Raw genomic sequence first — 27,906 nt, forward strand, 5'->3', positions numbered from 1 at the left:
AAAACACAAAGCCTGAAAACAATGATTCTCTCTGATATGTGAATGCTAACCCAAAATAAGGGCAAGAGGAGAGAAAAATTAGAAATACATAGGAATAGATAAAGGGGAATGAAGGGAAGGAATGGGGAATGGGAATAGGAAAAATTTAGAATGAATTGGCCATAGTATTCTATGTGTGTATATAAACACATGACCAATGTAATTATACATCCTGTGCAACCAGAAGAATGTGAAATTATACTACATATATGTATAATATGTGAAAATACATGCTAATGTCATTTATAACCAATAAGAACAAATAAAAGATAAAATAAAGATTTAAAAAATCAGAATATGATTTACTTCCTCAGTTGGAAACACGGACCTCTTCTGAGATACACTGAATCATATTGAATAAATATGAAGAAAAGCTGATATTCATGCCCAGACTGCCTGCATATTTCCCAGTGATGAGGAAAATGCATTTTCTTCCATGACTGGAAACATTCATGAGTCCTGTAATCTGAGTCCTTTAAGGGTCTCCAGTCTCTTTGACATTTCATGTAGCCAAAGGTGACTGAAATGCTACATGGTTGTGACTGACTCATAGTCACAACCATCATTCTCACTGGTTGACAATAAGGGTTACAAGTAAGCAAACTGAGAAATCATGCATTAAAGTATCTTCTAAAGAGCATCAAATGGCTGCTCATAAGATTTTACAACTGGATTCCTTGCCAAGACAAAGGTGAAAGTACTATTGGAACAAAATTTTTGTGTTGTGGATAAACTTAGATGGTACTCACAAGATAACAAAACCAGAAGCTTATGTTCACCTGCTTAATCCTGATCTGAGAAGAATTTATATCAAAGACACTATCTTAGTCCTGTCGAAAGAAGAGTCAAATGAACTATGCAGCAGTTAGGATGACATATATGAACAATAGGGGCACTGCAGAACAGTTAAGAGGGGTCAGGAAGTAACAAGTAATTTAATAAGCCATCTGGCTCTGCAAGAGGCTCTCTTGTTAAGGCTAACAGCTGTGACCTCCCACACCCTTGAGAAAACCCAACTTCACCCCTGCATACCCACTTGGCATCTTTATGTATAGGAGGTGAGCCAGGGCCCAGAGAGCAATCAGAAAACTTGGAGGAACCTAATTTGCATGGATAGAACTTCCCCTTCTTAGAGTATAAAGAGGGCAAGGGAAACACTTGGGGAAACCTCTACTCAGGATTGGAAACAGGAGATAGAGCTCAGAACAATCTTCACCATGGCCTGGTCCTGTTTCCTCCTCACATTCTTTGTTCAGTGCTCAGGTGACATGATATGGAGGAGGAATAGGGTGTGGGAGTTCTCTGATGTGGGCTCTGATTCTACTTTTGTTTCTAAATAAAAAACACCCTCTGCATGTCTCCTCCACTTCTAGGATCCTGGGTCCAGTCTGTGCTGATTCAGCAGCCCTCACTGTCTGGGGCTCCAGGACAGAGTGTCACCATCTCCTGCACTGGAAGCAGCAACAATATCGGTGACAATTTCGTGCACTGGTATCAGCAGCTCCCAGAAACAGCACCTAAACTCATCATCTATGATGATAATGATCGGCCCTCAGGGGTCCCTGATCGCTTCTCTGGCTCCAGGTCTGGCAACTCTGCTTCACTGACCATCACTGGGCTCCAGCCTGAGGATGAGGCTGTCTATCACTGTGAGTCTTATGATGACAGCTTTGATGCTCCCACAGTGCTCCAGGCTCATGGGGAAGTAAGACAAGAACCCCTTTACCATCTGGCAGGAGGGCAAACACCCTGCAGCTTTGCTCAGGCCTGTTTTTTGACTTTTTCTTCTACCACTATATAGGCCCAGCAGAATCTACTTGCATTTATTTGAAGGAGAAGCCTCTTGTCCTCTGCCCTCAGAATCAGTCACATCAACATGTTTCTAAAAAAAATGTATTCATAAAAACAGAAATTTCTACTCCTCTTTAGTTTGGGCAGCTGAATAGGATGCTGTGGTCTCTTTGCACTGAGGTTCAGCTGATGAGGCAGACAGTGCAAGAAGACCCTAGTCTTCTCAGACTTGACACCTTATGGGGAATCCTGTTATTCCCCACTCCATTTTCCCTATTTCCAGTAATTCTAGAGCTGTGTCTTCTTATCCTTAACCCTCATTGTATATGTGGGTGATTGTTGTTTTAGCTTAATTTTATATGTTTTCTTACATGAAATTGTGGCAGACAATAAAATTCACATAAGTAAAAACTTTGGCAGATTTTGAGACAGTTTCACACCTCTGGGAACATCAGGACAGTCAGGTCCAGGAATCTATCCACCAGCCCACAAACCTACTTTGCCCTTTGGGAATCCCTCCTCCATCTCTGCTCACAGAATCTCCCTGGAAACCACTAACTTTCTTTCTGTGAATATTGGTAAGGTTTTCTTTTATATTTAGAAGCACACAACAGATATTTCTTCTTGAATGACATCTTCCATTCTATAAATTCTTTTTGAGATCCTTTCACATTTTGTTGAATTTCCCTTGATTATGCTTGGGACACATCATGACATTTGTGGTCCCAGGATATTTCCGTGTTTATGCACACCATTTTCTGACCACATGTGTTTTAAAATTTTATTTTATAACTCTGTAAATAGAGAGAGGAATATTATCCAGCCTTCATTGTATTGATTACATTATTGACCTCCTGATCTAAGAATTTTCCTCAAAAATTGATGGGAAACAATCAGAAATCCTATTCCTTTGTTATCTGTTCACTCTTCGCTGGGCTCATTATCTCCTCATGGAGCCTGTGGGCATGTCTACTCAGTTGTTCCTCTCCTCACTTTGGAGAACAACTGTCCTAATTCAGGGCTTGTGATGGGACTGAGATAAAAGGCAAGAGGACTGACATGCATGAGTCCCAGGGAGTTACTTGGAAGAAGACCATTTAGGAAGTCAAGGTTCCTTGTATGCTTAGGTCAGAGTTTTGAGGGTTTATCTTATATTGTCAGGACCTCTGCAAGGACCTCTGCAACTGCAGCACATTTCCTGGAGCCAATCTGATGACAAGAATACTCCTAAGAAAACTGTGGTATCTCCATATGCTGAAAACAGCTGGCACATCAGAGAGACTCAGGACAGGGACAAGCAGTGAAGGTGTATATTTCTAGCTGTTTCCAAGACTGTGGCACATCTATGGAAAAGACACAAAAGCTATTTTCATCCATGTCCTGCCTCGGGAGCCTCCAAATCAGGTTTCTGAAGTTCAGTGAGTTAAATAAGAAATGAGTGCCTTTCATGTTTCCCATTTAATCTCATGTAAGTTAGATTCTCAATGGTTATAACCAGTGTCTGGAAAATGCCTCATCTTACAAGGATACATGCTTTGAAATCTTAGAAGGATGGCAAAGATGACAAGAGCTTGACCTGATACACTCCCTCTTAGATATTTTCAGGGAATAAAAGTGGATTCAGGTAGTTGCAGCTAAGAGATGAAATATATAAAAAATCCAGGAAGTCATAGTGCCACCATGTTTGCTATGTTTATATGATTTTGTTTACTTTAAAAGCTACAGAAGGGAATTAAAGGAACAGGCATGGGAGCCCAGATTGTTCCTTACAGATTTAGGGCACAATAGTTATGTGTTTGAACATTCAAAAGAGAAAGGAAGTTCTCACCATGACGTTGGCAGGGTGTTACACAATTGGCTGCATCTAGAGATTGCTCTGTACAACAACTAGTTGGAGAAAGAAAGTCAAATGAGGAGCCCCCCAAAGCCCTGGGTCCATAAGGGAAATATTAGAGAAAATAAGTATCCAGGAAAACTTGACTACTGGCCATGAGAAATACCAGAGGGTCCTTCTGTCAATGAAAAAGTAGATCTATTTGTTGTGAGCTGCTCTGGTGATCTAATGGTTAGGGTTCAGCTCTCTCACTGCCATGGCCCAAGTTAGATTTCTCATCAGTGATTTTTTTTTTCCATCTGTGGTGGTGCATGCCTATAATCCCAGATACTCAGAACCTTGAGGCAGTGGGAATAACAAGTTGAAGGCAAGCTTCAACAACTGAGGGCCAACCAGTCTCAAAAACAAACAAAATAAAACAAAAACAACAAAAATATTACAGAGAAGTTGTTCATCATAATGCTCAACTTGGGACATTGAAGATGTTTCTGATCACCAATGGTTATGAACATTGCTTTTGTGAGCCACTTAAAATGTGTCCAGGAATTGGGTGGATATAGGACTTTGCATCAGATCTGTGCACATATATTTCCAGGTCCTTTTTAGTGCCAGACATAATTCTTTGTCTCCTTGAAGGGTTTCTTGGCTCGGGGTTCACTTTGCCTGATAAAGTAGAATCAGGGGAGGCCTGTGGTACATCTGGACAATAACATGATAAATTGAAGAGCTACTAACCTCCTTCTCCCCTGAATGTTTCCTTTTGCATGTTGACAACAATTATCCCAATAAGTTATTGAGTTAGTAACAGAATGGAAATGAAAACATTAAGAGAATTACCATTCATCACATACAGTGCTAAAGGTGTGTGAGCAAGAATTTTGCCATGTTACTTCACATCACAGAGTTGCAATTGTGTTTATCCAGAATGACAAAAACTATCTGGCCCAATCACAAAGTAAAATTGCTAAGTCTATGCATCTCAATGCTAACAGATATTGTGTTTTCAGTGGGTGACTGAATTAATATAAACTCCACTTGCTCCACAGCAGGTTGATTGGCAAGATTAATTAGTAGAAGCAGATGTAAGCAGACATCTAGAAAACTGCTCACCGTGAATATCCATGTGGAAAACAGTGTCCTAACTTATGTGAGTCTCTTCTCAGACTGTCACCCACAGTAGAATCTGGTCTTAAGCATATTCTTCTCAATTAAAAGTGTATTCATTGGCAGAGTAGATTGTACGTTAGGCCACAAAACAAGTCTTTAGAAATTGAAGAGAAGGGAGTTATTGTAATCTTATTCTAAGAGGCCAGTTGTTCTTTCCTGGAAGTTTCACTGACATTGATATATATACTATAAACAATGTGTGTTATCATGCATACATAACTCTTAGTCAGGAATGCTCCAAAAACTCAGAGTGGTGGTGCACACCTGCAATTCCAGCAGCTTGGGAGACTGAAGCTGTAGGATCACAAGTGCAAAGCCAGCCTCAGCAACACTGAAAGGTCATAATCAACTTAGCACGACTTTTTCTCTAAAATAAAAGGGGGCTGGGGATGATGCTTAGTGAGTAAGACCCTCTGTGTTCCTGACACACAAAAGGCAAAACAGAAAAAAAACAGGAAAGCCCTTCCAAGCTTGGTGTATTTTTGAGTAGTGTAGCCATGTAGACCTGGTTGACTGTATGCATAACTGAATTTAGTTCAACTGAAGTAGTTTTTTTAAAAAAATGAAAATGGAAAGAAAAGAAAATTTAATTCTCTCACTTGGAGCATTTCTTCTTTTTTTTTTTTTTTTGGTTTTTAACCATGTAGAATATATAACTAAATCATTTTCAACTTAAGCCTTCTCTACATCCAATGAGAATCTCAAAATCAATAACCCTATCAGCAAATTGTTCATGAAAAAAAAACACTTATTTACTCATTAAAAACACGCCTGAGTGAGTTTTCATCTTTATTATTTTTTCTTTTGATAACTTCCACTTATGAAAGAAAGAAGTGGATCATTAAAGGGAGAAATATTGAATAGAGGAGTAGATCTAGGAGAGGGAGAAAATGAGAGAATGGGCAGGTACTGTGGAATGACATCAAACAAATGATGTTATGTGCTAAGAGCAACATATCACAGTTAATTTCAATTTTATTTATTATTTTATTGCACCAATTAATTAAAACAGGAATGAGACCAGTTGAGTAGAAAACATGTTTTGGGGAGGGTGTAATGGAAATAAAGGGAAAATATTGGAGAAAGGAATTGATAAAATTATGTTTCCTATATGTATGACTATAGGTATAAGTTAATCTTATTATTATCATGCAATCATAATAAACCAATCAAGCAGTATACAAAATAAATATGTTATTATGAAGAAAATTTAGATAAAATCAAGATCATGCAAAACTAAAAATGAATTGTACACAACTGGGAATGATTTCAACAAGAAACAAAAACAGATAAATAAATATAAACAGGAATGCTCTTAGAAAACTCAAATAACGAATGTGAGATAGTCTTGAAAATATAATGGAAATTCCATACAAACAATTCAACACTTCTTTATCCAATGAGACCTTACAGCTTAGGACCAAAAGGTCTCCATGGGGCAATATGTATATTTGTAGAAAACTGGTAGAAACTCAATAGGTTCAGCTTTATTGGATCATGAAAATTTGCTCAGTAGACCATGCACAGTGCTAGAAAAGATGCTTCCTCCCATGGGGAAAATCCACGAAACACAGCCACTCTGGGTCTACCTCTGATCACATTAGTGTTCTGAGGACTGAGGACCATGATTTGAAGTTGATGTTAAAGCGTTTATATTTATATAATACATCAGAGAAACATGCCTCCTTCAGCAGGGAATTCAATAATAAATCATGTGCAATCAGGAAATCTGTTCTAAGCTTTAGGGCTGGGAATCCTTCTAAAATGCATACCACAGATTGGACATGTCTCCTTCTCCTTACTCAGTGTTTAGGATGATAAAGACTTTGGATTCCAACCACTGTAGCAACATTCTTTTGTACTTCCTCATTCTAGATGTTTTCTTGAGGTTTTAGGCTCACTTATGAGGTTGTGAGACTCAGGAACCCTCACTGACAACTTGGTATGGAGGGATAGTCACAGTTTTAGTCACCAATGATTACTTCTCATACTAGTTTCAGCAGAAGTCTATCCAAGTGCCCAGGGCCTTGATTTAAGTCAAAAACAAAAGACACTCTTGGGTCTTCCTGGTTCTCAGGCTCCCTTGCTGTGGGCAAAGTAGCCTGATCTTCTCAGGTGTACAGCCTGAGGGTGTAACAGGTTCAATGTGTGATACATTACAGTGTTTCTCAGTGCAGTCAGACCCAGATGGAGAACAGAGATCTAAACTTGCACATGACTTAGGCTAGATAGAAATATGATCACAGTATATGGGAATCATAAGACTGGACACTGACCATTCTGGCAGCCAAATGATGAGTGTCCATAAAGACAGGTTTAGGAAAAGGGCTGGTTAGTTTTTGTTCCTATAGAAGTCCAAAATGGAGGACATCTGTCAATTGTTTGTGAGGAAATATTCCACAAAATCTGCATTCAGTTATCTGAACTACTTATATGCCAAAGCAAGGCTTGGCTCTCTTAGACTTATCACTTGGGGCCCAGACCTGAAGATACTAGTTAGTTAATAAACTGCAGAAATGATTAAGTAAAAGTGCACATATAATTAACAGCCAGCATTAGCTGCTAAAGTGTTTTCAGAAATATTTTATCCTTTCTCTTTGATTAAACAGGGGTACCAGTGTTCTCTCCTCAGCTTTTCTCTCTTGTTAGCATCCACATTCCTCATTAATGTCTGCCCTCACAGTGCTTGAACCCCATATTTAACACCAAGGTGACAGAGTACCACTAGACAAGGTCAAAGTCAACTCTTTCTAAATAGAGAAGCCAAAATATCTGACTCCTTAACAAATTTTTCATTCTTTTATGGATAGAGAAAACATCTAATTGCTATATTTTCCACCATACTCAAGAATGATGGCACCTGCCTGGTTATTCAAATAAGAAATGTCCAATTCCTAATATTTTCCACCTTTCTCACCCTACAGGTCCTTGTGTTTAACACATTATGAAGATTCTGTCTTTGAACAGAGCTCTAATAAATGTCGCCATCCTGTTTTCCCTTCTTAGTGTTTCTGTATAGATTAATGAATTTCTTATGAAATCTTTTCAAACCTCCATAAATGCAATATAATATGTACTAGGGTATATGTAATTTAAATATATAATTTATGTGCATATATAATTGCTAGATATTCAATCCAGGGCCTCCCACATGCTAAGCAAGGACTCTATCACTGTTCAATGATCCCAGCCACCCTAAAGCAATTTTATAGATTCAACTCCAGGTGCAGTTCCTTAAAGAATACCTCTTAATGTCCCAAATAGTGAGTTTCAATTGTTCAGGATTTGAATTTTGGTAGAGTTTAATCATTTTCATATAATTTTGTTTTGTCTTCCCTATATTGCATAATTCTTAAATGACAACAGTATGCAAATATTGATGAAATTGTACTTAAATGCAACTTATCACACAGGTATTTCAAGCAAAGCAATGTGTCCAGTGATGGTGGCAAATTTTGTGGCATTCAGCTGTGAGCACCCTAAGGATGGACCTGTGACAAGAAGATGTCAAAAAAGAGCTGTGGAAGGGCTTTCATGATGTTTCTCACAGCTGACTAAACCCCACTAGCCTTAGGTCTAGCAGAGGCTAAGCTGCTTCCTGTGTTCCCCACGGAGATCTACACCCTGATAATTTCAGGGGCTGGTGATGACTCCTGAGCAACATCCTGTGCAAGATTTCCAATAGCTTCTCTATGACATTTCCAATGGTAAAACTCAGAATGGGCATATCCCTCAGCATCCTTTTCTGTCAGATCCTAAGGCTCATGGATCAGAGATCAGATGCACTCAGAGAAAATGGGAAAAGAGGAATTTACTTTACCTGAACAGCCAGTTCCTTTCCCCAAGGGCAGAAGAAAGGATAAGACAAATCTGAGTTAGCAGAGTTCCTCTGGGAGGATAAAGCACCAATCTAGCATGGCCTGTACCCTCATTCCTCTTGCTACTCTCTCATTAAACAGGTGGGGACAGGTCTCAGAGACTTAGGACAGCTCCCATCCCATATCAATTCTTCTAGTTCAGATTACCAGTATCTTAAATATGGTTATCAATCCAGCACCCATTATTGTTTGTGTTTTCAGGTTCTCTGCCCAGCCTCTGCTGACTCAGTCACCCTCCTTTTCTGTATCATCTGAAACATCTGCCAGAATAATCAACACCCTGAATATGCCTTAAGTGTTCTTGAAAAAGTGAGAAAGTAGTAACAGGAAAAAAGAGGAACCATTCTAGATTTTCCCTGAAATATTACTCAAATTTGGTAATTTCCATGGCTTTGGGGTTCCTGGCTTCTTCTCTGGATCCAAAGATATCCCAACCAATTCATCACTTTTTCTCATTTTTAGGCTGCAGCGTGAGAATTAGGCTGATTATTACTGTGTCACTGGCCACATTTATGCTTTTTACAGTGTCATAGGCAGATAGGGTATTGGTACAAAAAAATCAGGCTGCTCATGGTTTTGGAGTATAACACTTTCAATCTCAAATTAATATGCTTTTACACTAAATATGAATTTAAGTAAGATCTGGTCACAATGTTTGTCCTCTGATTTTTCTAATCAAACTTTCTGAAATATAAGGAAAACTAAAAATAACACCAAAATAAATATCCAACCTTTTTCTTTTTAACTAAAATTATTCCCTGTTTTATGTCTTTATTGATTTTTTAAAAAAATAAATCACAGTGGAAAGCATTACAATTCTTATTACACATATACAGCACTATTTTTCATATCTCTAGTTGTATATAAAGTATGTTGAGACCAATTCCTGCATATATGTACTTTGGATAATGATGTCCATCACATTCCACCATCCTTGCTAATCCCCTTCCCCCTCCTTTTCCTTACCACCCCTCTGCCATATCTACTATTTATCTATTCCTCCCATGCTCCCCTCCATACCCTACTGTGAGTCAGCCTCCTTATATCAGAGAACATATTTGGCTTTTGTTTTTTTGGAATTGTCTGACTTCATTTAGAATTATCTTCTCCAACACCATCCATTTACCTGCTAATGCCATGATTTTATCCTCTTTTAATTCTGAGTAAAATTCCATTGTGTATATATGCCACATTTTTTAATCCATTCATACACTGAGGGGTGTCTATGTTGGCTCCACAGTTTAGCTATTGTGAATTGTGCTGCTATAAACGTTGATGTGGCTGTTTCCCTGTAGTATGCTGTTTTTAAGTCTTTTGGGTATAAACTGAGAAGAGGGATAGCTGGGTGTCAAATGAGAGTTCCATTCCCAGATTTCCAAGAAATCTCCAAACTGCTTTCCATATTGGCTGCACCAATTTGCAGTCCCACCAGCAATGTATGAGTGTACCTTTTCCCCCAAATCCTCGCCAACATTTATTGTTGTTTGTCTTCATAATAGCTGCCATCTGACTAAAGTGAGATGATATATTAGAGTAGTCTTGATTTGCATTTCTCTAATTGGTAGAGATGATGATTATTTTTTTCATATATTTGTTGACTGATTGTATATCCTCTTCAAGAAGTGTCTGTTCAGGTCCTTAGCCATTTGTTGATTGGGTTATTTGTTTTTTAGGTGTTTAGCTTTTTGAGTTCTTTATATACCTAGAGATTAGTGCTCTGTCTAATGTGTGAGGGGTAAAAATTTGCTACAAGGACGTAGGCTTTCTGTTCACCACACAGATTTTTTCTTTTGCTGAGAAGACACTTTTTAGTTTGATTCCATCCCATTTATTGATTCTTGGTTTTACCTCTTGCATGATAGGGGTCTTATTAAGGAAGTTGGGGCCTAATATGACATGATGTATATTAAGGCCTACTTTTCCTTCTATTAGACAGAGTCTCTAGTTTAATTTTTAGGTCCTTGATCCACTTTGAGTTAAGTTTTATGCATGGTGAGAGATAGGGCTTTAATTTCACTTTGTTGCATATGGATTTCCAGTTTTCCCAGAACCATTTGTTGAAGATGCTATCTTTTCTCCAGTACATGTTTTTGGCAACTTTGTCTAATATAAAATAATTGTAGTTTTGTGGGTTAGTCTCTATTGTGTACCAATGGTCTATCAGTCTGTTTTGGTGCCAATACCATGCTGTGTTACTATTGCTCTATAGTATAGTTTAAGGTCTGGTATAGTGATGCCATCTGCTTCACTCTTTCTGCTAAGGATTGCTTTGGCTATTCTGGGTCTCTTACTTTTCCAGATGAATTTCATGTTTAAATTTTTTATTTCTATGAGGAATGCCATTGAGATTTTTGATCAAAATTTCATTAAATCTGTATAGTACTTTTGGTAGTATGGTCATTTTGATAATATTAATTTTGCCTCTCCAAGAACAAGTTAGATCTTTCCATCTTCTATGGTCTTGTTTGATTTCTCTCTTTAGGGTTCTCTATTTTTTATTATATATATCTTTCACCTCTTTTGTTAAGTTGATTCCCAAGTATCTTTTTTTGAGGTTATTGAGGTAGTTTTTCTCATTTTCTTCTCAGAGGATTTGTCACTGATATATAGAAATGCCTTCAATTTATGGGTGTTGATTCTATATCCTGCTACTTTGCTGAATTCATTTACTAGTTCTAGAAATTTCTCTATTGGAGTTTTTTGGGTCTTCTAAGTACAGAATCATATCATCAACAAATAGAGCTAATTTAAGTCCTTCTTTTTCTATACATAACCCTTTAATTTCTTTCCTCTGTCTAATTGCTCTGGCCAGTGTTTGAAGAACTATGTTGAATAGAAGTGGTTAAAGAGAGCATCCCTGTTTTGTTCCAGTTTTTAGAGGGAATGATTTCAATTTTTCTCCATTTAGAATGATGTTGGCTTGAGGCTTAGCGTAGGTACCCTTTACAATGTTGAGATATGTTTCTGTTATCCTTAGTTTTTCTAGTGTTTTGAACATAAAGCAATGTTGTATTTTGTCAAATGCTTTTACTGCATCTATTGAGATGATTTTATGATTCTTATCTCTAAGTCTATTGATGTGATGTACTACATTTATTGATTTCTGTATATTAAACCAACCTTGCATCCCTGGGATGAACCCCACTTTGATCATTATGCACAATCTTTTTGATATGTTTTGTATTCGATTTGCCAGAATTTTATTGAAGATTTTTGCTAGTATGTTTATTAGAGATACTGGTCTGAAGTTTTCTTTCTTTGATGTGTCTTTGCCTGATTTTGGAATCAGAATGATTGGCATCATAGAATGAGTTTGGAAATGCTGCCTCTTTTTCTATTTCTTGAAATAAATTGAAGAGTATTAGCATTAGTTATTCTTTAAAGGTCTTGTAGAAATTGGCTTTGTATTCATCAGATTCTGGGCTCTTCTTGGTTGGTAAGCTTCTGATAGCTTCTTCTACTTCCTCACTTGATATTGGTCTGTTTAAATCATTTATATCTTCCTGATTCAATCTGGGCAAATCGTATGTCTTACGAAATTTGTCCATGCCTTCAATATGTTCTGTTTTATTGGAGTATAATTTTTTCAAAATAACTTCTAATTATCCTCTGTATTCCTATAGTGTCTGCTGTGATATTACTTTTTTTCATCACATATGATGGTATTTTGAGTTTTCTTTCTTCTTCTCTTCACTAGCATAGCTAAGGGTCTGTCAAATTAAGTTATTTTTTAAAGAACCTGCTTTTTGTTCTATCAATGTTTCAATTGTTTCTTTTATTTCCATTTCATTGATTTCAGCTCTAATTTTAATTATTTCTTGCTTTCTACTGTGTTTGCTGTTGATTTATTCTTCCTTTTCTAGGGCTTTAAGATGTAGTGTGAGGTCATTTATTTGTTGACTTTTTCTTCTTTTAAGGAATGATCTACATGCAATTAATTTTCCTTGCAGTACTGCTTTCATTTTATTCCAGAGATATTGATATGCTCTGTCAATGTTCTTATTTACCTCTAAGAATTTTTAAATCTTCTCCTTGGTGTCTTCTGTATCCAATTGTTCATTCAGTAACATATTTTTTAGATTCTATATGATGGAGAAATTTTTATTTTTTATTTAGTCATTGATTTCCAATTTCATTCCCTTGTGATCTGATAAAATGCATGGTAATATCTCTTCTTTTTTTGTATTTGCTAAGAGTTGCTTTGTAGCACAGTATATGGTCTCTTTTAGAGAAGGATCCATGTGGTACTGAGAAGAAAGTGTATCTGCTTGATGCAGGTTGAAATATTCTATATATGTCAGTTAAGTCTAAGTTATTGATTGTATTATCGAGTTCTGAGTTCTGTAGTTTCTTTTTTTTTCCTTTTTTAAATTCTTTTTTTTATTGTTGGTAGTTCAAAACATTACACAGTTCTTAATAGATCATATTTCACAGTTTGATTCAAGTGGGTTATGAACTCCCATTTTTACCCCGTATACAGATTGCTGTATCACATCAGTTACACTTCCATTGATTTACATATTGCCATTCTAGTGTCTGATGTATTCTGCTGTCTATCCTATTCTCTACTATCCCCCCTCCCCTCCCCTCCCCTCCCCTCTTCTCTCTCTACCCCCTCTACTGTAAATCATTTCTTCCACTTGTGTTGTTCTTCTCTTACCCCTCCTTTCCTCTTATATGTGATTTTGTATAACCCTGAGGATCAACTTCCATTTTCATGCAATTTCCCTTCTGTAGTTTCTTTATTCAACTTTTGTTTAGAATATCTATCCAGTGGTGAGAGAGGTCTGTTAAAGTCACCCAAGATTATTATGTTGTGGTCAATTTGATTCTTGAATTTGAGAAGAATTTGTTTGATAAATATATCCACACCATTGTTTTGGGGCAATATATTTATGATTATTATGTCTTGTTGGTGTATGGTTCCCTTGAGCAATATGTAATGTTTATCTTTATCCCTTTTGATTAACTTTGGCTTGAAGTCTACTTTATTTGATATGAGGATGAAAACCCCTTCTTTCTTCCAAAGTTCATGTTAGTTGTATGATTTTTCCTCTCCTTTCTCTGCAGTCTGTGTATTTTTTTTTTCTCAGATGAGTCTCCTGGAGGCAGTCTATTGTTGTGTCTTTTTAAAAATCCAATCTGCTAGCCTATGTCTATGGTGAGTGTAAGCCACTAACTTTCAGGGTTATTATTGAGACATGGTTTGTATTCTCAGACATATTTGTTTGTTTTTATTATTTAACTTGATTGATTTTCTTCTTTGATTATTTTTTTTTCCTTTAGGGTACTACCTCCCTCTGCTGATTTTCATTGTTGTTTTTCGTTTCCTCTTCATGGAATACTTGACCAAGGATATTTTGTAGTGTTGATTTTATAGTTACAAATTCTTTTAACTTTTGTTTACCATGGAAGGTTTTTATTTCATGTTTTTTTTTCACACTTTATTTAGTAACAAATTGCATCTGTAATAAAATGAGTAAAAATGCTCTGTAAAACGGGCATGGTGGACCATGCAGTGACCCTTTCATGTGAGAAGTTTTGCAAGTTCAAAGTCAGGCTCCATAACTTAGTGAGGACCTATACAACTGAGCAAAACCTCTCTCTAAATAAAAAAGAAAAAAAAATCTGAGGATGTGGTTTACTGATTAAGTGCCCCTAAGTTTTATTTCATGTTGAAATCTAAAGCAGAATTACTAACACTAGTGATCTCTCCTTAGCTTTCAGCTTTAAACTTTGTTTAACAGTTCATAGACTGGGAATAACCCAAAGAATCTGACTGAAGCAAAGTCAAATACCAGATAATTCTGAAATATTTGGGACCATAAACAGTGCATTGTGAATTCAGGAGATCATTAGAAACTAAAAAAAAATAAAAGGTCTCAGGAAAATACACCATGGTGGTTTTATCATCAGGGAAATAAAATCAGAAAGGTCCATTTACTATAGTCAGATTGTTTTCTAGAGTCTGTGCCAAGTTATGAGAGGGCTTTGAAGACAGAGCATCAGAGGCCAGCAGGGGGTGATGTTGGACTACTTAGAACAGGACAGGGCTCTGCACCAGGCCACAAAGGGAAATATAGACTTCACACCTCTGTGTCACCAAAGTGTGGCTTTCTTGCACCTGAGCCCCCAGGAGCCACATGAATACTGGGATCTGAGCCACACCCTTGCTTCCTATTTCATCTGCTGATCCTCATGGATTGTTTAGGCCTGTTGTCCATTTGAAATGAAAGAATGGTCATAGAGCAGGGAAAAATTTAGATGAAGAAATAAGCAAGAAGATTATCTGGAGAGAAAATGACAAGAAATCAGACAAATGTAGATCTCAATACTGAAAAGAAATCAGCAAGCCCATTCAATTTATGAACAAAAAAACAAAAATTTGTCAGTATGGGTATTAGTTGACTGTGTTTTAGTAAAACAACATAGACAACACAGGGCACATATAAAGTAAAGACAGGTTTATTTTGTATCATGGATATGGAGGTTTAAGCCAGAGATTTTTAGTCTCATATGTTGGGGACACCTTTGAGCATTTCATAAGTTAGGCAAGTGTTCGCCATGGTGAATGGTCACATCTTATTTCAGGAAGTTGAGAGAAAGAGAGAGAGACGGAGAGAGGGCATACAAGGTGCTATATAACCACTATTTTGTAGACATGACACCAATGAACTCAGGCTTTCTCACAAGGTCGTACCACCTCTCAAAATTTCCTATCACCAGTTAGTACCTCCTACTACTATCACCCTGGGAAAAAGTTTCCATGTATAAATCATTGGCAGACAAATTCCACCCACAGTTTAGCAGTATGTTAGGAAGTAGAATTCTTATTAGACTGAGAAAGATTTACTTTGATAAATAGGAAGGATTTGGACTGAAAATAGAAGTTTTTTTTCTTGAGGTCTATGAAAGATGCTGAACATGGACTTTGAAGGGTGGGCAGGTATAAGAGTTATGAGACGAAGTCAGATGTCACAATCAGGGAGATCACCTCTAAGCTCTTAGCAGCGGGACTCGAGTCACTGTAGGGGAGAAAGATAAAATCATAGGACTCACTTCAATGGGACTAATCAATAGGTATTCCCACAGTGTGTAGCATGTGTCTATACTCTCCTTCAGTGATAAAATTCACAGCTCAATTTAAACACTTACCTGGATCAAGAAGTATGCCTCTGTCCACAATGGAACTACTTTTGCTTTGCTGACATGAGCTCCAGATACCCTGAGATTTTCTTTGTTCCAGGGGTTCCTATTCATCCTTTTACCTTTGGCTCCTTAATGCTACGTGGAGAAAAACATACTAGGAGAAAAACTGTTGATTCATGGTACCTTGGGAATGTCTGAGATAACTTCAAAGGTAGCACAGGGTTCACTGCAGAGGTTAGGATTACTTTCTGGTCACTATGATTTCCTAATTGATCTGTATTTAAATGTGTGATAAGTACTTTAATCCACTGTTTTTTCTGTTTTTTAAAAATTTCATCTGAATAATTTGTTGTCATTTTCTTTCAGCGAGTTTTAATGTAAAGTATAAAAACTGACATAATAAGAATTATACATATTAAAATTAGCATTTCTATTTCTTTTTCACTCAAATTTTAGATCATCTTCTGTATCTTAGTATTATAACACACACAATCACGCACAAAAAAACACACATACAATAAATGTATGTATAGACAACTATGAAGTATACTTGACTACTCGCCCTAACATAGTTTAATATGAATCTTTATTCCTAATATGAGTGGATCTCTTAAAAACATAAAAATAAAATGAAATATTTGGAAGAAAACAATAATAACAGTAAAAATTTAATAAAATGATTATGAACAATTTAGAAAATGTATTTGAGTTTGGAGATACGCACATAATTTTTTAAATGGAATTCTTATTTCACAAAGGAATTAAAGGAGTTTTATTTCTAAACTCCCCAATTATCTTCATCTAGCATTTCCAAACATCTTCAAAAGTGAAAGTGTCTTAAAATAGGAGAGATATTCACACTAGTTTATCATAAATATTCTTAATTTTATTTCCAAGTATGATGGTCATGGTTTTTTTTCTTATTTTTGATATTGAAAAGAATATTATTTTTATTTTAAATTCTGAAGTTCCAATAGTGCTAAAGCCATATAATTTCTGACTTCTTAGAGTGAAGGCAGGTTGCATCCCAAGCCTTGTGTTGCTGTTCTCTGTGTGTCTTCAATGTCAACCCTAGGCTCCACTTAGGCTGCTTGAGACAATCTCCAGGATTCAGTTAGTGGGAGACCCCTGTGTCTAGAACTGGCTAGGGAGCTCCCCACAAACCTGGCATCAGAGTGTCATAATTGACCTATGCTGAGGAAGAAGGGCCTGACAGTTAACTCAATGGGGAACGATGCTCATTTATGGACAGGAAAGAAATGGTCACCAGAAATGACTGGGTTTGCAATCAAATAGATGAACTAGGTAGACATGGAGAATTCACCCTTGTTTTTATTCCATCTCTGACTTTCCAGAGATGAAATATATACCTGAGTTGAAGAAGTGTGAGGAACCTGATCTGGGGAAAGGCATCAACTCAAACTCATATATGTCAGGTACCCTGTACCCACTGGTCTTTGTGAGTTGCCAGTTCTGCCTCTTTCATGATCTCCTCCAGGTGACACTAGGCTGAATTCTGGAGCAGGAAGAGAAAGGAAGGTTGATTTTCATGAAAAACCTTCCTCTGGGTCTGAAGAGGCTTTAAAACATCACACTCAAATTGAGAAGTGTAATGACAACTACATGCTTGTGAGGATCCCTACCATGGACTGGATGATGTTTCTACTGACTTTACTCTCTTATGGTTCAGTTTGGGGAGGGTAACTTCATCCTTGGAATACCTACATAAAAGCAGTGTCTCAAGGGGATCTTTTTGTTCATAACAATAACTGCCTTATTCCTTTTAGTAGTGGATTCTCAGACCCTTGTGATCCAGGAACCCTCATTCTCTGTGTCTCCATGTGGGACAGGGACACTAACCTGTGGCCTTACCTCTGGGTCAGTCTCCACAGGTCATTATACAAACTGGCACTAGCAGATCCAGGACATGTTCTCCATTAACTTGTCTATAGCACAAACCTCTGCCCCTCTGGAGTCCCTGATCTATTCTCTGGTTCCTTCCTAGGAGACAAATCTGCCCTCATCATCACGGGCGCTTAGACTAAAAATGAGGCTGATTATTACTGCATAATCTATGTGGGTAGAATTAGTCACATAGTGCTGTAAACTCATGGGGAAGTATACCCAAAATATCTTTATGTGTTCAGAATGTCTCTTAATTCAGAATGTCTCATGATGGTGAGACATTTATAGGTTGAAAATGTTCAACACTTTCATTGAAGATGCAACTGCATGACAAGTTCTCCTACTGTTGGTTCATGCCATGTGCCTCATCCTCTCCCTCCCAGCTTGTATACGTTTCTCAGTGTGCCTCTCTATACACTAGGCTTCTACTCACCCTTTCAGTTTGGACAATGAGCAGAGGAGTTAATCTTCCAACAGGTAACTGTCAGGAAGATTCAGAGTATCCTCCTTACCTTTAAGACTTTTCTCATTCAAAATATTAACAAATGATGGTTAGTCTTTTTATATATATTGATTTGATTATGGAGATCCAATTAATACTTAATTTGCTTTTAAATTATAAAAGAAAAAAATTCTTTGATAATATTTTTATGATTATAACATAATATAATTTTGCTTTTACAATTATGTTATGAACCTGTTTAAGGGAATTTATGATTAATATAAAATCAGAATCAACATCTAGGTCTAAATTATTTACATATTAAAAATATCAAGTCATTGCAAAGAAAAAATGATCTGAATTCAAAATGCAGCCAATAGACAGCAAGTATTTCTGCAAAACTTCCTTTTAAGCATATTTTCAGTGAGTCATATGAATATTAGTATCTGCATAGCTAGAAACACTCATACAAAACTGACTTTCAAACACTCCCTTATCATCCACTGGGTTGACTTTCCTGCTGAAGAGCATAAAGGTACAGAACTGAAGGTTACATGTGGACATGAATAGGCCCTATTGCACTCAGTGCTGGCTGAGCAGGTGAAAAAGAAGTGTGTGAATATTCAGTTTGAGTTACTTTTCTCTTTTATTTATAGAAAATGATATTATAAACTGTTATGTTGAGGTAATACACAACAGGAGGGAAAAGAAACACTATGTAGGTAAGGTCCTGATATGTGTTTATTATTGCTATGTAATGTTGCTTTTATTAACTTCTAAAAAATCAAAGTTTAACTTTTTGTGGTTTAAATAAATAATACAACTGCTTAAAAAGTCCTCATGAGACTGAAAGGAAATTAATTCCACCATAATTTAAATAATTTAAAAGTACAAACCAATTTCTACAATATATTTACTAGTCTGAAAATAGTACTTTGTTGAAACCCTCCCTCTGTCTTCAAAGCATAGAACTTTCTGGCAAGCTTGAAGGGTTTCCCTCATTGTAGAGAATGCTTTAAATGGAATCTGTGACATCCCCATGTTGTCCTTATATTAGCTGGTGTGCATAATGCATTCTGGGAGAAACAGATCAGAGGGAGGTATGTGTGTCCAGTGGATGCTCATTCATGGTGAGGACCTGTGGTTGCATAAATGGAACAGCAGGGTACATGATTACTTCAATGCCTTTAGTTGCTGGATAAACATGAAGTAAATAGGAAATCATAAAATAGTATGTTTTATTTCAGTGACTGCTTGAGATATGGTCTATATAATACTCGTCTTTGAGATATATTTAGTTTATCTAAATTAACTCTTATAGAAGGAGCATCTACAGAGAAATATAGTAATACCTATTATAATAATTGCTGTTATTTTCTTTTTCTCATTCTCTATGTGTTTCATATATGTATTTTTGTATGGCAGATGTAATAAGTAAATATATCTACCTACATTTAAATGTATTCATACTGTCTGTATGTTATATTTGGATTATTAATTTTATACAAGATTGTACTGTCAATTTTTACAATTTATATCAGTCAACCAAACAAGAACAACTTTTCCCCATTTTTCCCTTAAACTACTTTTCTCTCTAAACTGATATTTTTTTTTTTTTAGTTTGAAGGCTGTGAAAATCAGATGCAAATGTTAGATAAGATAATGCTTTGGAAGGAGACAAAGTGGAAAGTAGCTGGAGGATGACAGGTACCTTTAGACCACAGTTCTGACATCTGAGACAGAAGCAGTGGGAGGAAGAATTGGGTAGAAAGATCCTCTGATACAGGTAGGACTGAGAGGGAATATGCAGGCTGAATGGCTCTTGGAAACTGGGTTCCCATTAGAGGGACACTAGTGCCCACAGAAGGATCCTGCACTAGTAATCTGAGATGTCAGCATTGCCTGGAGCCATAAAAGGGCAGAGGACTGACATTGACTGTTTTTCCCATAGGATCCCCTGTAAGAGTGCTACAGGTACTTCCTGGGCTGCTACAATCAGCTTTAGTGATGCATTCACCCTCAGGACAGATGATGTGCCTATTCCCAGAATCCTATTCCCCTATATGGACCAAATATGAAGTCAAAGCTGAGGTCTTTCAGGGATTTGGAGCCCTTGCTATCTGCAGGCCCTGCCAATACTGAGATACCTCTCTTTTCTAACCTTCATGAGGAGAAGGTACTAAGGCCTAGAGTATCCTTTCAGGCAATGCCATCTCCTCCTGTGCCTGACTCCTGCTGCTCCCATAACCTAAGACCACTCTTTAAATTCCCTAAATATCTCTAGTGTCTGATGCATGTGAAGAATCTTATTCATTCTTTAAGAATAAATGAGTGAAAGAAGAAATAAATAACTCATCTAATTCTCCTACTAGTGGTTAACTTAATTTTGATATTCTTCCTTAGGAGGGGGATGATTTCCTTCAGCATTGATTTTCTCTGAAATTACTGAATAATTTCCACATTTTCATGCCATGTTCACTAAGTGATAAACATACAACAATACCCCTCCAACCTGCTTTTGTATCTGGCCTCAACTTGGTGAATCAGAATCCCAGATATCACACCTAAGATGCACTTGGCATTTCACCTCTTCCCTATTTCCCCTGCTCTCATCTTACACTGCACACCCACAAATTCCTCCTGCCAGATCACATTGTTCCATTGTGAAAATAGTCTTACAATTTTCCCAGAGCAGATGCTCCAATATGAGTTATAATGATGGGCACAGTCCTGGTTAAGCATATTCTGGCTAATGCAGAAGTCACCTTAGGAACCTAAAAAGATATACAGATGTACAGAGTCCCATGCTCATGGTGGAGTCCTTGAAGTTGTTTTCTCCTAAGCCACAATTATTAACTAAACTTGTTCATCATGCTACCCTACCTCAGTCAGGGTCCCCTACACTGCAAGTGCAAATGGGGTAGAGACAAGGGAGAAGAACAAATTTACATGAGCAGCCACAACTCTGGGAGGTATGAAGGTTCTGTGTCCACCATGGCCTGATTCCTTTCCTCCTTGTGCTCCTCTTTAAATGCACAGGTAGGTACAGGCCTCAGAAGCCTAGTCCAGGCCCCTAACCTGTGTCATTATTCTCTGTCTCCAAAATCCAAGTCACTTACCCCTACCTCTGCCCTTTACTCTGATGTGTCTGTGCTTGCAGATTCCCTCTCTTTGCCCATTCAGACATGGTCACTCCCCTTCTTTGCATTCCTGGATCAAAAGCCAGACTCACCTGTACTCTTAATAGAAACCTACTATTGGTAGATATACATATACTGGTACTAGCAGGATTGGTATATGAGTACTACAAATCAGACTCAGAGAAATAGCTGGAACCTGTGTTCCACATTTTAATTTTTGGATAGAAAGATCTCTCAACTAATAAAGTGTATTTGTAAATCTCTGGGCTACAATTTGAGGAAATGGCCAATGATTACTCTTTTGTTTATGAAGTTAAAACTTATGACAGTGAAACCACCAGATGAGTGAGTGAGATAGAACCCTCTGTAGAGATTCCAAGTTATGACAATTTACTGCAGCAGTTAAAACCCTGTTTATAAAATAAAACACTAGAGTTTGGTTTATATTAGTGGTACACCATAATTCTCTTGCATTACACAATGGTCATAGAAACTGTAAAAGCATTCTAAGATATCATCTCACTCCAGTCAGAATGACAGCTATTATGAAGACAAACAATAAGTGTTGGTGAGAATGTGGGGGAAAATAACACACTCATATATTGCTGGTGGGACTGCAAACCAGTGCAGCCAATATGGAAAGCAGTGTGGAGAGTCCTAGGAAAATAGGGAATGGAACCACTATTTGACCCAGCTGTCTCTCCCCTGGATCTATACCCAAAGGACTTAAAAACAGCAAACTACAGGGACACAGGCACATCAAGGTTTATGGTAACACAATTCACAATACATAAACTGTGGAAAAACCTTGATGCCCTTCAGTAGATGAATGGATAAAAAAACGTGGCATATATACACAATGGAATATTACTCAGCAATAAGAGAATAAAATCATGACATTTGCATGTAAATCGAAAGAGCTGGAGAAGATAATGATAAGTGAAGTTAGCTAATCTCCAAAAAACAAATGCCAAATGTTTTATTTGATAAAAGGTGACTGACTCATAGTCGGGTAGGGAGAGGGAGCATGGAAGGAAAAGATGAACTCTAGATAGGGAAGAAGGGTGGGAGAGGCAAGGAGGGGGCAGGGGTTTAGCAATGATAGTGGAATGTGATGGACATCATTATCCAAAGTATATATATGAAGATATGAATTGGTGTGAACATACTTTATAGAGAAAGTTATGAAAAATTGTGTTTATATGTGTAATAAGAATTGTAATGCATTCTGCTGTCATTTATTTTTTTTTAAATCAATAAAAATAAAAATTAATAAAAAATAATAAAATTATCAATTATCACTAGTAAAGGAGGTATGGCACAGAAGTTAAAGCCCATCAAGGTGATAATCCATAATATCATTAAAACTCAGTATATTACAAAATTTTCTTTTAATTAAAAAATTATGCATAATTATATAAAGGTAATAAAATTCCAACAGCAATCAGTATCTACCCATCGGGACCCAATTGTAATTCAAATTAGATACTGAATCCTGTAAATGCATTGTCTTTAAAACAGTATCACTGAATTAAACATGTAAATATCCATGATGTCTCTGCAGTTTGAAATGTATTATTTTAATATTTTATTTAATAAAATAAATAAAATATTATTTTATTTATATTTTATTTAAATATTTTAATATTTTTCTTTCATTTGTTTTTTAAAAACTCCTTAATCATAGACTCATGTTAAATATCCATGTAAACATTTGAATTCAGATATTATGCTTCAAATATCTGAAGCAGTAAAAATTAAAAGTCTAATAAGATGTTTTATTGTTCTGTATATTTTTTAACCTTAATTTCAAATTTCAATATTCCAAAGCCTTAAACCATAACAATAAAATTGGTGTATTTTACTTTTATCATAATAACAAACCTTGTTGAAAGAATAATCTGTATTTAAAGTGCTTCTGGTCAGTAATCGTAGACCCTGCACTTGTTCATAGACCCTGCACTTGTGTTTAAATAAATGAAGAAAGGGATTATAGTGATAAACTAATATCTTCATTTAAGTGGTTTATTTTCTTATGAATAACCTGTGTATTCATGCATCTATGCAGTAATCCACAGATTGACTTAGGGAATGGGTGAGCTCATGCTAGCTGAGCATATGTTATTATTTCTTTTGGTTTCCACAAGATCTTCAGGCACCTGGATTAACAGTGAACACATTGTTTCAGTGTACATTTATTTTCACTTCATTACCTTTGTGGAATATTCAAACCATCCAATAAATGTGTAGCACCTTAATATGCACAGTCTAATGATAAATGAGATTTAGTGTTATTTCATGTGCTTATTTTTATTTTATATTTTTTTGTATAGATATAGAGGACAGTAGTGTATATTGGGACACATTATATATACACTGGGGGCAACCATTACAATTTTGATCCCATTCTTGGGGCTGAACATGATGTGAAGTTCCACTGGTCTTTATATATATGTAATTGAAAGAACACAGGAAGGTTATGCCTTGTTCATTCTACTGTATTTCCTGTTCTCATTCCCATCCCTTCTTTTCATTCCCCTTTGTCTAATTTGAAGTGTTTCTACATTTACCCACCCTACTCTTCCTTACTATGGGTTAGCATTCACATATCAGAAAGAACATTTGGCCTTTGGATTTTTGGGACTGTCTCATTTCATTTAGCTTGATAGTCTCAAGTTCCATCCATGTACCAGCAAAAGCCATAATTTGATTTCTCTTTAGTGCTGACTAATATTTCTTTGTGTATGTACACCATATTTTCCTGATCCATTTATCTGTTGAAAGGCATCTAGGTTGGTTCCATAGTTTAGCTATTGTGAATTGAGCTGCTATAAATATCAATGTGGCTGCATCACTGTAGAATGCTAATTTTAAGTGCTCAGGGTATAAACTGAGAAGTGGGATAGCTAGGTCAAATGGTGGTTCCATTCCAAGTTTTCTGAGGAATTTCCATATGCCTTTCCAGAGTGGTTGCAGACATTTTCAGTTCCACTATCATTTGCCTGTTTTCTATCTGAATTTTTCTTTATGAAACATTGGTCATTTTATAATATTTTTTAATGTTGCTTGATGTAAATAGTTCAAATATTCTGTGTTCATATTTGAAGTTAAAGTTAGAGAAGAGGATAGTCAAAAATAAACTTTGTATGTGCTGGTGGATTTGGGTACACTTATGAAAACAAGAAGAATTAAATTTTCTCATCTGCTACTGCAGATGAGGTGTTTTTGTCTTGCTATTTCTGAATTGAAGGGCAAGTGGAGCTTCTCCTGTGGAAGGATAAAATATGCAGAAAATTAACAATCATTGCCCTGGAGAGAACTATGTGAAGATGAAGAAATGAATTTTCATTAAAACTACAGAAACTTACAAAGGGGCCTACAGTGCTTATTCCTAAGAGGGAGAGGGAAAAGGAAGGAAGAAATAAGGATTAAAATTTAACATGTTAAAGTTTTAAAAATTTGAATGACTTTTTTTTAAAGAGAGAGATAGAGAGAGAGAGAGAGAGAGAGAGAGAGAGAGAGAGAGAGAGAGAGAGAGAGAGGAGGGGGGGAATTTTTTTAGTATTTATTTTTTAAGTTTTTGGTGTACACAACATCTTTATTTTATTTTATGTGGTGCTGAGGATTGAACCCAGCACCCTGTGCATGCCAGGTGAGTGTGCTACCGCTTGAGCCACATCCCCAACCCCCAAAATTTGAATGACTTTATAATGCACACATTTAATGTATATTTTTTTAAATAACCTATTAATCAGAAAATGTATATTGTATTTTATAATCTATGGATTATCACTTTATAAATGTAACAAATATTAAATTCCACAATGCATACAATTTATCTTACCCCAGAAATAAATATAATTGCTTGATTTTAATTCTGTCTGTATTTAATTACAAATTTTTCTGGAGATAAAAAGTACAACCTACTATGGGGTGAGTTTTGGTCCTAAGTATGGAAGTTTTTAGGCCATAGAATGGCAATTGTTGCCTATCTTGGAATCCAGAAATGTCAAAATTATGAGAAAAAGTTCAACATCTCTAGCAGTTAGAAAAAGAAAATTAAAACTACATTGAGATTCCAATTCACACAAATTACAATGGCAATTATTAAGAATACAAGCAACTAAAGTGTTGTCAAGGATGTGGGTAAAAAGGTACACTCATACATTGCTGATGGGACTGCAAATTGGTGCAACCACTCTGGAAAGCAGTTTAGAGATTCCTTACAAAACTTACAAAGGAATCACAGTTTATTCCAGTTACCTCACTGCTTGGTTTCTATCCAAAGGTCTCAAAATTGGCATACTACAGTGATGCACTCACATCAATATTTATACCAGTTAAACTCACAAGAGCTAAACTATGGAACCAGCCTAGGTGTCCTTCAACAGGTAAATGGATAAAGAAAATTTTGTATATATACACAATGGGATATTAGCTAGCCATAAAGAACAATAAAATTATGGTATTTGCCAGTAAATGAATAGAACTGGAGACTATCATGCTAAGTGAAATAAGCCTGTTCCCCAAACCAAAAACTGAAAGTTGTCTCTGAAAAGTGGTTGCTAAGTCACATAAGTGCAGGGCTTAAGGATGAATATAAATAATTTGGATAAGACAGAGGGTAATAAAGGGAAGCGGAGAAGAATAGGAATATGAAAGATAATAGAATAACTGAGACATATGTGTATATATAAATACATGACCAATGTAATTCTATATCATATACAACCAGAAGAATGGGAAGTTATAATACACATATGTGTAATATGTTGAAATACCCTCTATTGTCACTTATAACTAATAAGAACATTTAAAAATAAGATAATTTTTAAAAAAAATTTACAATATGATTTACTTCCTCAGCTGCAACCACAGGAACCCTTGTGAAATACACTGAAACCTATTGAACAAATTTTGAACAAAAGGTTGGCTGATATTCATGTTTAGACCACCTCAATCCCTGCCATTGCCTAAAACAGTGAATTTCCATCCATGTCTGAAAACATTCAAGAGTATTGCTGTCTGAGTCCTTTCAGGATCTACAATCCTTGTGGCATTCCATGTAGCCAGTGGTGGCTGAAGCTATATGGCTGTGATGGAGTTATAGTCACCACTCTCAGTATCACTTGCTGACAATAAGGGTTATAAATATGTGAACTGAGAAAGCTTGAAAACATGCATACAAGTATCTTCTTAATGACATCAAAAGGCTGTTCATAAGATTTTACAAGTGAGTTCCTCACCAAGTACTAGGCAAAAGGACATTTGGGACATAGTCCTTTGTGTATAGTAAACTAGATGGCACCTTGCAAGCTAATAAAACAGGAGACTGTATTTTCACTTGCTTAAATTTTGATCTAATAAGAATTTATATCAAAGATACCATCGTACTTTTGTCTAGGGAGTAATCAAGTGAAGTATGCATAAATTTACAATGTGGAGTCTGAGGAAAGCAAGAAGGCCATCCTGAGGGAAGGAGGAGGCCACAGAAGGAGCTCACTGGCCTGGCCACTACACAGAGGAAGTGGGAATGTAAAGGAGATGTAGGACTGTCTCAGGGGGTCTGATCACAATATCACATGATAATGTTTATGAGCTTGGACAACAGGGGGTGCTAAAGACCAGTTAAGAGTGATTAGAAAGAAACTGGAACTGTAAGAAGCCACCTGGCCCTGTCTGATGCTCTCATGATAGGCCTCATAGCTGTGACCTCCCACATCATCTGAAGCAACCCAACTCTACCCCTGCACACCCACTTGGCATTTTTATGTAAAGGAGTCTGAATCAGGAGCCAGGATGCAATCAGATATCATAGAGAAACCTAATTTGCATGGATAGACCCTCCCCTTCTCAGAGTATGAAAAGAGCAAGGGAGAGACTTGGGGGAACCTCTGCTCAGCATCAGGAACAAAAGGCAGAGCTCAAAATGACCTTCGCCATGGCCTGGTCCTGTCTCCTCTTCACATTCCTTGTTCAGTGCACAGGTGACATGATATGGAGGTGGAATAGGGTGTGGGTGTCCTCTGATATAGGTCCTGATTCTACTCTTGTCTCTAGACAAAAATTATGCTCTCTGTGTTTCTCTCACTTCCAGGGACCTGGGCCCAGCCTTTGCTGACTCAGCAGCCCTCACTTTCTGGGACTCCAGGACAGAGGATCACCATCTCCTGCACTGGAAGTAGCAACAATATTGGTTACAGTTTTGTGAACTGGTATCAGCAGTTCCCAGCAACAGCCCCTAAGCTCCTCATCTATGGTGATAGCAATCGACCCTCAGGGATTCCTGATCGCTTCTCTGGCTCCAAGTCTGGCAACTCTGGTTCATTGACCATCACTGGGCTCCAGCCTGAGGATGAGGCTGACTATTTCTGTCAGTCTTATGACAGTAGCCTCAATGCTCCCACAGTGCTCCAGGTTCATGGGGAAGTGAGACAAAAACCCCTTTACCATCTGTCAGAAGGGCCAATGCCCAGCATCTTTGCTCAGGCCTGGCCTCTGGCTTTTTCTGCTACCACTACCATATCCTCAACTGAATATTCTGGCACTTTCTTTGAGTAA

At 36.8% G+C, this 27,906-nt stretch overlaps 1 protein-coding gene across 1 annotated transcript; it reads left to right on the forward strand.

The window, feature by feature from the left end:
• The first annotated feature begins 1,393 nt into the window (after positions 1-1,393).
• Positions 1,394-27,906, forward strand: LOC144253738 (immunoglobulin lambda-1 light chain-like). The gene is made up of 2 exons (XM_077796450.1): positions 1,394-1,744; positions 27,406-27,906. Exons 1-2 carry the CDS (start codon positions 1,394-1,396, stop codon positions 27,904-27,906), a joined length of 852 nt encoding a protein of 283 aa, XP_077652576.1.

The sequence above is a fragment of the Urocitellus parryii genome, chromosome 3 (assembly GCF_045843805.1).
Source record: "Urocitellus parryii isolate mUroPar1 chromosome 3, mUroPar1.hap1, whole genome shotgun sequence".
NCBI classification, from domain to species: Eukaryota; Metazoa; Chordata; class Mammalia; order Rodentia; family Sciuridae; genus Urocitellus; species Urocitellus parryii.

What these genes read in the sequence shown, in the direction of transcription:
- LOC144253738 (XM_077796450.1), top strand. Translation starts at nt 1,394, where the DNA reads ATGTCTCCTCCACTTCTAGGATCCTGGGTCCAGTCTGTGCTGATTCAG. An exon ending in TGCTCCAGGCTCATGGGGAA is followed by an intron (nt 1,745 to 27,405) that starts GTAAGACAAGAA and finishes TCTTGTCTCTAG; the next exon opens with ACAAAAATTATGCTCTCTGT.